Source organism: Enhydra lutris, unplaced genomic scaffold (genome assembly GCF_002288905.1).
Source record: "Enhydra lutris kenyoni isolate GAN:26980312 unplaced genomic scaffold, ASM228890v2 scaffoldscaffold25, whole genome shotgun sequence".
Taxonomy (NCBI): domain Eukaryota; kingdom Metazoa; phylum Chordata; class Mammalia; order Carnivora; family Mustelidae; genus Enhydra; species Enhydra lutris.
The window spans coordinates 2,466,663-2,477,685 of NW_019154109.1; the positions used below are offsets into that span (position 1 = coordinate 2,466,663).

An 11,023-nucleotide genomic window follows, 5' to 3' on the forward strand; every position below is an offset into this window, starting at 1 on the left:
CAGGCATAGAACTCACAAAAGTTAAAGGACAACTCAGCCCCTTATCAGAGTCAAGATGTTGGTTGGCTGAAGTGGAAGGGAACCATCATAGGGTGAGGCTGGTCCCAGGCAATGAACAGTGCAGCCCTGAAGGGTTTTTGGTGCAATTGAATGCTTCCTACCCATGATGGCAAACTGCTGAGGAGCCTCAGGGGGACTCTGTTTCCTGTTTTAAAAGGATTAGAGCAAGTGAGATTGATTGAAGATAAAGAGACCAGTTAAGAAACTGTTGATGTTTTCAAGTGAGAAATGGAAGTGGACGGTAAGAAGCAGAAACAGAGAAATGCAAAAGGGTTTGAGAGCTTCCCCAGCACACTGGAGAGGTCTTGTTGATGGATCATCTACTGTGAATGGGAGGGAAAGCAGTCAGGAAGTTGTAAGCAAATGAAGCATCAATTATTTGAAGCATGAGCCAAGTCTTCTGCGAATGCTGTATCTGGAGAGTTTATTACTGATCATTCCCAGTAATATACCACTGCCTTTTGTAATATGGATAATCATCAACATGGATACAGTAGTGCTTCGGCATATATAGGACCAAACCATTACTATTTTGCTCTCCAGCAACTCTTAAGTGGGAAACCTATTTTGTTAAATGATTGTATATCTTGAGTTCAAACTCACCATGTCAAAAATATGAAATGCCTGAAAAATTAAAAAGAAAACTTAAAACTTGTGAACTATAGGCAATGAATACACATTTTCACAAAATCTGATGTAATACTTTTCTTTAGAGAACATCTTTTGCCACAATAACAAACAAAAGCACAACTTGCATTTTAAAAGCAGTGTTCGGTTCTGTTTTTCCACCCTCAGAGACTTCCTTCATATAGGAGCTGGAGGACACAGCACATTGGAAATCAAGAACAGAATAAAAGTAAAAACAGGAATTCTTACATCATTCCATGTATGTAGCTCATTCTATGTTATTCTTTGGTCTCAGATAAAATTAAACTCTTTTTTGCATGCACACACACAAATGATTTTGAAGCAAGTTTTCAACATCGGGTTCAGAGTAGGGAATAGCTAATGGGCTATTTAAATGTAATTATAGAAAATATTTTGCACCCCATACATTCACAATGGACTTTGGAGGGTAGGCCGTATACAATATTTTCTACCAAGTTAGTATTTTCTATCAATTATTTCAGAAATGGGTTGTCAGAAAGATGTCACCTCCGAAGCTGGGAGAAAAAAGGCCAAGTCCACTTTACTAGTTCTCTCTCATCTTGAGTTTATTTCAGTTATTTGTTTCAGGGTAACTGCCAATAGCAACCATTACTTCCTTTTTTTTCGTTATGTTTTCTCTTTTTCCCTTCCTTCTATCTGGGAGATTGACAGTAGGTAAAGGTACTAGAGAGGGCACAGATTGCACGGAGCACTGGGTGTGGTGCAAAAGGAAGGAATACCGTTATGCTGGAAAAAAAAAAAAAGTACCCCATAAACTGTTAATCATCAGACTTAGTAGACTAACAACATATGTACAGTTTCAATATTTGAATTCTGTTATTTAAGAATTTTATAGGATCATGCCTGGTACAACTTTCATTTTATTCATTTGCATAAACGAGCATGGAGCAATTTGCATAAATTAGCATGGAGAAAATATAACAAGCTAACAAACTAGACAACCAAATAAATCGTATCGATGTATGTTTGACCTAGTTAATTTCTGAAGTCCTTCTAAATATTAGTTCAAAATCTAGAATTGATGATGATATAGCTAATCAGATCATTTGTCAGGATATTATAGATTAAAGAAATTGAGAAACACTGAGAAATTATGGACTAAATAATTTTCTTGATTGAATAATAAGTCACCTGAGATACCTATGTAATTAAGATTGTTAATTTGATATTAACAGGATATAAATGAGAAATTAGGTTTTTACCTAAGCTATGTATTTTTTTCAAACTTATGTATGTATTTTTAAACGTATCTAGCAGAATGATGATTTTCCATGGAAAACTGGTTTTCCATTTTCCATGGGAAACTAAAGTATATGTGTCAAAGACTGAATGATTATATAGAATATTATATCTATTTGTTGTTTAACATGGTGCTATATCCCATTTTTTTCCTAGGAACTTTTTTGAAAGCTGCTTTTTCTTAGATTTCTTTTTTGTGATTTGTTAATACACACTGAATTTTATGTAGGGTCTCATTTCATGTACATCAGTAAATTTACTCTATGCAGTCTGTTACTTCACTAATTTCTACATGACAATCAAGCGGGTATTTGGTTTTTTAAAGAAAGACTTACTACTAATTTATTTTACGTAGATGACTTTAACAGAGTGCCACTTAAACATGAACTGGAGATGAGCAAAGAGAGTGAGCATGATTCAGATGAATCTTCTGATGACGATAGTGACTCAGAGGAAACAACTAGATACATCAATGCATCTTTTGTAATGGTAGGTACTTGCATTTCCAAAGCCCAGGATCTAACCCTTTAAAAAATGTATTGTAGGGGCGCCTGGGTGGCTCAGTGGGTGAAAGCCTCTGCCTTCGGCTCAGGTCATGATCTCATGTCTTGGGATCAAGCCCCATGTCGGGTTCTCTGCTCAGTGGGGAGCCTGCTTCCTCCTCTCTCTCTCTGCCTGCCTCTCTGCTTACTTGTGATCTCTGTCAAATAAATAAATAAAATCTTTAAAAAAAAATGTATTGTAGAATACATTATAAAAATCTATATTTTTATGGTCATTCATTAAGTAATTTTATAAAAGAAAGACGAGCTTGACAATAACTATTGATTGACACAAAATTTCCATTTTTAATACTATATTTTAGCTTACTGAAAGACTTAAAGATATTAAAACCTAGTGTGTTGATACAAAATAAGACAATGCTTAGTAGTTACAATTTATGACCGGTAGGACTCTTCCAAATAATACAGATAATACAATTTGAGCAAATATAAGTATTTGAAAACGTTTCTACTTACTCAGATACCCAAATTTTAGGCAAATAAGAATTTGCATATTTGCATAGCTAAAAAATTTCATTCAGATTACCTGAATTATTAAAGAGTCTGTCTCATAACTTTTTTATCAGTAAACAGAAAATTCTTTTTTTTTTTTTTTTTTTTTTTTATTTGTCAGAGAGAGAGAGTACACACAAGCAGGCAGAGAGGCAGGCAGAGAGAGAGGAGGAAGCAGGCTCCCTGCCGAGCAAGGAGCCCGATGCGGGACTCGATCCCAGGACCCCAGGATCATGACCTGAGCCGAAGGCAGTGGCTTAACCCACTGAGCCACCCAGGCGTCCCAGTAAACAGAAAATTCTAACAAGGAACCATAGTCATTCAGTAAATACTTTTTGCATGTACATGAAGTTGGATTTATTTTCCAAATTTTTCTAAGACATACTCGTAGAATATTAGTTTAATTTGGGGTTATCATAAGACTGTGTAGGTAGCAATTAAAGTGGAGACATGGTGAAGATAATCTGAAATGCTTACATATTTTCTTTTTACAACCACATTTACTTTTTTTTTTTGAAGTTAGTTTTGGAAGGAAAAACTTGTTAGTTTTGTTAAGATTGTATGTTCTAAACTTGATTTCACACTATTAGCTAAGTATTATCATTAACTAAGTATCATTAACTGACTACATATAGATATCACATTGTTTCTTGGTTCTAGGGATCTTAATATTTTTATGTTACAAAATTTATATCAAATTAAGTGACAATATTTCCAAATGATTATTTTAAGAATCCATTGCTCTCTCATCAGTGAGCAAGAGTAACAGAATCTCTCTCTCTCTCTCTCACTCTGACTCTCTCTTTCTTATTAAAGAGTTACTGGAAACCCGAAGTGATGATTGCTGCTCAGGGACCACTAAAAGAGACCATTGGTGACTTTTGGCAGATGGTATTCCAAAGAAAAGTCAGAGTTATTGTTATGCTGACACAGCTGAAGGATGGAGACCAGGTTTGTACTTCTAAGAATATATATATTTTTTGTATTTCTGTCATAAAATATCATTATCCATTCTTGGATCACTTTCCTGATTACTCTACCCTAGGATTTTTGACCCTTCTGTCACAAAGTTGCCTTTGTTCATTCTTACCACCTTCCATGCAAGTGTTGGTCTCTCGAATCTCATGTCTGGGTTTGACAGTCTCTCATGCTACTGTTTCTCCAGTCCTACACACCATCAATGGATCATCTCACGCAGAGCAATCCCAGTGTCACTGCTTGCTACAAACAACAAGCAAAGACACATTTTCCTTCTGTTTTCCTCAGATGAAAATCAAACTCCTCAGTGTGATGTTTAAGACCCTCAATAACCAGACCCTCAAAAATAATTCCATTTTCTTCATATTTTTATGTTTTCCATGATTTCTATTCTGGACAAGTAGGTTTTCTGACTGAATCTTGACACACCATTTGCATTTTCATCACTGAGACTTAATTTACTGGCATTCCTATGTCTAAACGTGTCCTTTATTTCCATTTTGATCCTTTTCTTCTAGAACTCCTAAAAATTTTATCTAAATCCTGCCTTCTTTATGTTCATGTAATATTTATTATTACAAAATTTTATAGTTGGAGGTGAACCTAAGATATATTTTGATCTGTTTAATGCCTGTGACATTTATTTGATCTTTTCCTTAGTACCTTGGGTTATCAAAATCTCACTAGTAGTAGATTTTACTTAGTTTTAGTACCTAACACATTATCTGGCATATGTTACAGCTTATTTAGTGAATATTCTCATAAGCATGCAACTATATGCCTTTTCTTTCTGTCTTTTCTTTGGTGCCTCACTCCTGGATATAGGACAGGTTTTATTTTATGATATTTAAAAAAATTTTTTTGAAAAAAGAAGTAACATGTTCAGATTTCTAGCATGGAATTCCAGCACTCTTTTCTTTCACCTAAATTGTGAAAGCCAGGAACTAAAACACTACTTTAGGCAGGAATGCCTAACACTGTCAGCAACTGTGATGGTAATGGGTGCAGAACCATTTGCAGAGAGAACACACTTCTGTGGTCCACCTGCTTTTCAGTCTGACTCTTTACTTAGGTATGGAGTCAACTTATATAAGGCTGCTTAGGGTGTTGGTCTTCAAAATACAAGACAAAACTCCAAAAGATGAAGTCTCCTTCCACAAGGACCACTGGAAAGATAGTGACACTTCTTGCAAGGGTCATGATCAACATCAGCTCAATCTATAAATTTTGAAGAACTGTTGATAATAAGTGTATGGAAGGAAGAAACAGATCTCTAAGACCTACACTAGTGGCGACAGAGCCGTTCCTGTGGTGTCCTGGCCACTTTGGTTATTTCTCAATTCCTTTGATTCGCACAAGGAAACACTAGATATTGTGGAATGGATGTCCACCATACTGAAGATAGATTTTAGAGTTTTGTGTGTGGCTTTCCATTTTAGAACACAGTTAGTAATTTCAATCTAATAGAATGCAGGGAAAGAGAGAGAGGGCAGAGAGAGACAGAGATAGTAAGAGATGTTCTGAATACGTTAAAAAGCAAACAGAGCCCTTGTGTGGGGGTTGTTGAATTGTGTTCTTTGTCATCCAGGAAGCCTGTGCTCAGTACTGGGAAGAAGAAAAGCAAACATATGGAGATATACAAGTTGATATGAAAGATACCAGAGAATCTCCAGCTTACACCCTCCGTGTATTTGAACTGAGACATTCCAAAGTATGTAAATAATTTCAGGAGTACATATTTTTGTTCTGATCTGGTGGAAAAACTAATATAATTAACTCTATAAAAGCAAAGCGAAATCTGTATAATGTTTTTAGAGTAAACCTTTAAGAGTTAAATGAAAGCAATTGTAAAGACAGTGTGACTATTAAATTATTAAATGGACTGAACCTTACTTGAATTAATGTTCCCTTCTTTTCTGGTTTCAGAGGAAAGATTCTCGGACTGTGTACCAGTACCAGTATAATAACTGGAATGTGACAGAGCTTCCTGCAGAATCCAAAGAATTGATCTCTATGATTCAGACTCTCAAAGAAAATCTTCCCAAGAATTCCCCTGAAGGGAATAAGCATCACAAGAGTGCTCCTCTGCTCATTCACTGCAGGTAGGTGGGATTTGATAAGATATTCTCTAAAAATCAGCATAATGCTTGACTTCATGGTTTATACTTCCTGTTAAAGTCTATTTATCCTGATATATAAAATGCATGACCACAACAAAAGCTTCTTGTGGAATCAATCACTCTCAGTTTTGCTTGCACATACAGAGCAATTTCTATAACTGTTATAGAAATAATGATAGCAATGATTATATTATAGTGCAGTAGTTTTAGTCTATAAGTTTCTTAATACCAGTGTCACATCATCTTTGACTCCCAGTGCCTCACATTGAATCTGAATGTCTTATGGCCTGGATGAATTAATGAATAAGTGGCAGGATGCATGAACAGACAGGTGGATGGATATCAATTTTGTTTATGCTTATATGCATTGATCCACCCTATTGGGTCTTAAGACAATCCAAAGGAATGAATGCTTTGCCTTCAGTAAACATCTCAAGTTATATATTAACTGAAAAGACTTTAATAATATAATAATAATTTTGACTTTATTAATTTCTACTATGTAGACCCTTGACTTTCTTTTTTTTATTTATTTATTTGACAGACAGAGATCACAAGTAGGCATAGAGGCAGGCAGAGAGAGAGGAAGGGAAGCAGGCTCCTTGCTCAACAGCGAGCCTGATGCAGAACTCAAACCCAGGACCCTGAGATCATGACCTGAGCTGAAGGCAGAGGCTTTAACCCACTGAGCCATCCAGACACCCTGACCCTTGACTTTCATGTGTGAGAGATGCCTACATATCTACCTTAAAAAAGAGATATTGAAAGAAGGATGCATAATATAAAATATTTACATAAAACATATTAAAGTAAATGCAAAATAAAAATAAAAAGGAAAATGAGAAATGCAAATTTACTGAGATGCTTTTAGAAATTTCAAGAAAGCTTCATTATTATTATTAAAATTGCATACACCAGTATCAAGTCCTTATGGATGCACGACTTTTCAGTCTTTATTAGAGTTTCCAAAGGTGATATTTGTGCAAAAGAAAGCTAAAGTAGGCAACGTTAAGCTTTAAAATTATATGTGTTTCTTAAGATATGGCTGAATATCTATTATATGTCCCTTAGTTATGTACAATAAATAAAATCCTGCTAATAACATAATTGAATCTTTATTATAATGTAACATGCTTCTTATAGGTAAGTAAATCATTGAGTTGTCCTCTATTAATGAATAATTACACCAGGTGTCATTTTTCTATTGATACAGAAATGTGGACATTTGTAAAAAGCATTAGAGAGTCAGAAGAGAGAAAGAGAGAAGGCATGTGTTCTAGCAATATACAAAATATTTGGTCCCGTATTTCTGGTTTTATTGCTTTCTGGGCATGTCTCTATCTTCCCTAAGTCTTGATGTCCTCATCTGTCAAATTGGCATTACAATATTTGTCCTAACAACTTCCTTACAACTTCAGATGTAAATAAAAATGCATTGTAATCTATAAGGGACTAAACAGAAGAAAAAAATATTTATGAAGCCTGAGACAAGTATTTTTAAACTATAAGATTATTATATTCTCAAACCGAAAAAAGTTTTCCAAAAAAATGCATTTAGCAGAAACATTTTGCTCTTAGGAGATTGGAATGACATAATTACAATAAACATGAAGTGAAGAATGCATTTCATCTCTCTCAGTTTTTATTCTAATATCGCTTTCTCCATAAAATGTAGTATTATTTTCTTTTTAAAACTTTTCTTCATTTTATAGAGATGGATCTCAGCAAACAGGACTATTTTGTGCTTTGCTAAATCTCCTGGAAAGTGCAGAAACGGAAGAAGTAATAGATGTTTTTCAAGTAGTAAAATCTCTCCGCAGAGCTAGACCAGGAATGGTTCCCACGTTTGTAAGTAGATCTCACAGCTGCTTTTGATGTCTTTTGCATTTTTATTTTAACGGTTTCTTCTCTTTCTTTCCTTCCCTCCCCGTCTTCCCTATTCCTCAACTTTTCTCTTCTCTTCTATTTACCTTTCTATTTTTCTTTCCTATCTTCCTTTTCTACATGATAATTCACATTAAATTATTATATTTTATTTTTTAAAGATTTCATTTATTTATCTGAGAGAGAGCACAACCTGGTGCAGTGGCAGGCAGAGGGAGAAGGAGAAGCAGGCTCCCCACTGAATAGGAACCCCACCTGGGACTCGATTCCAGGACCCCAAGATCATGACCTGAGCTGAAGGCAGATGCTTAACTGACTGATCCACCCAGGCTCCCCTAGATTATTATTAATATAAATAAAAGAACTAACTAGAACTTGCCAGCAGTTTGTTGTGGCAGTTCATGAAGAACTTCTCTTCAAATGCTCATGAATTCCCTAATTTTCCCCATCTTTACTCCTGTATTAATTTGTATTGCTGTGTAACAAACCACCTCAAAATTAATGGCAAAAAAAAAAAAAAAAAGAACTATTATAGTTCAATAGTCTATTGGTGCAATGAAAGAGTTCTGCCAATCACATCAGCGTCAACCAACGTGGACAAGGCTCACTTACTGGTTTGCCACTGCTGATGTGTCTGCTGGGATTTGGCTCATCCAAAGTGATCCCTACCACTAACAGATTGGCAGTTGCAAGCCTTTAGCTCTGGCAACAGGGGTGAGTAGAACGCAGGTGTCTTCCTCTCTGGAGGACTAGCGCAGGCACATTCCCATTAAGGCAACAGAATTCTGAGAAGCAGGGCAGCCGAATGTGAGACCTCTTGAGGCCCGGGCTTGGAAACTGGCACAATCTGTCGTCCTCCGCATTTTCTTATCCAAACAAGTCACCACGCCAGCTCAGATTCAAGAAATGGGGAAATTGACTCCACTTCTTGTTGAATGGGTCTGCAAAGTCACCTTGCCAAGAAGTGTTGATCCAGTGAGAATAGCAAGTGTGGCGTTTTGTAATCAATCTAACCTGGATATTCCGGGTAGTCCAGAAATTCATAACTAGTCACCATATAAGCTTAACCACTCACTCAGATCTATGCAGCTTTTAACGGTGCAGGACACTGAGCTTGCGTACAGTTGATTATAAAAATGTCCTGAGCGCCTACTATGTGCTCTTGCCAATAAGAGACTCACAGTTTAGTATGAGGAAAATGTGGATATTTGTTAAACAATGTAGTAATTGAAATGACAGAGAGATTATACAAAGAACATGAATAGGGGCACTGAATTTAATCTATGGGGATCTGCACAGACTTTCCAGAAGCAAGTGATTTCTGCTCTGATACTTAGAGGAATGATGCTTAGGCATTAAACCAAGAAGGATAAGCCCAGAAAGTGGCATCATGGGCCAAGGCAAAGAAATTAGACCCCACGTGGCCTGGGAGGAGAATGAACACGTTTGGTGTTACTCCAAGGTAAACTTTGAGGAATACCCTGCAGTCAATCCTTTAGAACTAAAGGGGGACTAAGCCATTTAAAATGTTCTTTTTATAAAAACAAAAAAAAAGTAATTTTCTGCTATCCAAGACTTCCAAGGAGATGACCAGTTCTTGCTAATTTTCATCTGACATAAAAATAAATACGTAAACTTTCTTTATAATATTACATAAGCTTTTTTGCTTCTTTCTTTTACTAGGAGCAATACCAATTCCTGTATGATGTCATTGCTAGCACTTATCCTGCCCAGAATGGACAAATAAAGAAAAGCAACAACCAAGAAGATAAAATCGAATTTGATAATGAATTGGACAAAGCAAAACAGGGTGCTAATTGTGTTGGTTCACCTGGTGCCCTTGATAAGGCCAATGAAGGAAACAAAGAAGATGAAGGTACTAAAATCACGAATGGCCCTGAAGAGCCAGAACATTCTGCCAATGGTCCTCCGAGTCCAGGTTTAACTCAAAGTGCATAGGAAAGACATATACAGGACTCAAAACATTGTATTAAGTGTTATTTCTATTTTTCTAAAAGTAGGAGGATAAAATAGATATACAGTGGATTAATGAATGAAGTACTTTGGACAAATATTTGAGAAGTTTTTTTTTTTTTTTTTACTACTGTGGAAACATATTTAAGACAGTTTTGCTAAAACATTTGTACAGTTTTATTCATATTTTAAAATTTTACCTGTCATTCATCAAAAAAATATCTTCTTTGTAGTCTTTGGATGTGTGTATGTGTGTGTGTGTGTGTGTGTGTGTGAGACAGAAACAGCAACAGAAAGAGGAGAGAGGGTACTTTTAAGTGAACTTAAATGCTTTTGAGAAATTTTGCCCTTTTATTTGAAGAAAAAACACATTTTATACTGAATATATTAACTTAGTTTAAATGACCTATTTTTTAAATCATGAATTGTGTGTGAGACCTAAGAATAAAATGTGCATTTCTAGAATGACCTCAAGATGTCCTCCTTGTTCTACTCATATATATCTTGTAGTTTACTATTTTATTTTTAGAAATAGACATAAAAGTAGTATGTGTGTGTGTAGTTACTACAAGAAAGTTAACTAAATTAACATTTGGAAATCTTACATTCCATATGTTAACATTTAGTCCTTACCTTTCAAGCTCATTTAATCTAATTTAAAATTTTTAAGCAAGCTCATCTTGTTATATTCATATGGTGTTTATAATTTTGTAGCATGGACTATTCCCTGTATAATATGTGAAATTCATTGCTTGATACTTTTGACCAAGAATTATGTTTGTTGCAGCTGAATTTAAATAAACATCTTTAAACAAATGCCCTTTATATTAATATTCATGGGAAACAAATAGAATTATGCAAACATATTTGTGTGAAATATTTAATTTGAAACCTGATCTATTTTTATGGATGCAACACTGATATGAGAAATATAATATTGCACATGTATACTTTCCATTTTAAAATTCATGCTTAACTTTCACCCAAGTGCATTTACTTTGTTTTTTTATCTATTTTATTTTATTATAATTCCAGTATAGCTAA

At 35.2% G+C, this 11,023-nt stretch overlaps 1 protein-coding gene across 5 annotated transcripts in view; it reads left to right on the plus strand.

Moving 5' to 3' along the window:
* LOC111150935 (protein tyrosine phosphatase, receptor type C) overlaps positions 1–10,796 on the plus strand; it is a 126,176-nt gene extending 115,380 nt beyond the window's left edge. For all 5 annotated transcript variants that reach the window (XM_022508625.1, XM_022508626.1, XM_022508627.1 and 2 more), the window contains 7 exons: positions 856–946; positions 2,324–2,457; positions 3,840–3,974; positions 5,590–5,712; positions 5,928–6,103; positions 7,834–7,969; positions 9,689–10,796. In XM_022508625.1, the coding sequence (XP_022364333.1) occupies positions 856–946; positions 2,324–2,457; positions 3,840–3,974; positions 5,590–5,712; positions 5,928–6,103; positions 7,834–7,969; positions 9,689–9,964 (1,071 nt within the window). In that variant the 3' untranslated portion in view covers positions 9,965–10,796. The remainder of the gene's footprint in view (positions 1–855; positions 947–2,323; positions 2,458–3,839; positions 3,975–5,589; positions 5,713–5,927; positions 6,104–7,833; positions 7,970–9,688) is intronic.
* Positions 10,797–11,023: the final 227 nt, after the last annotated feature.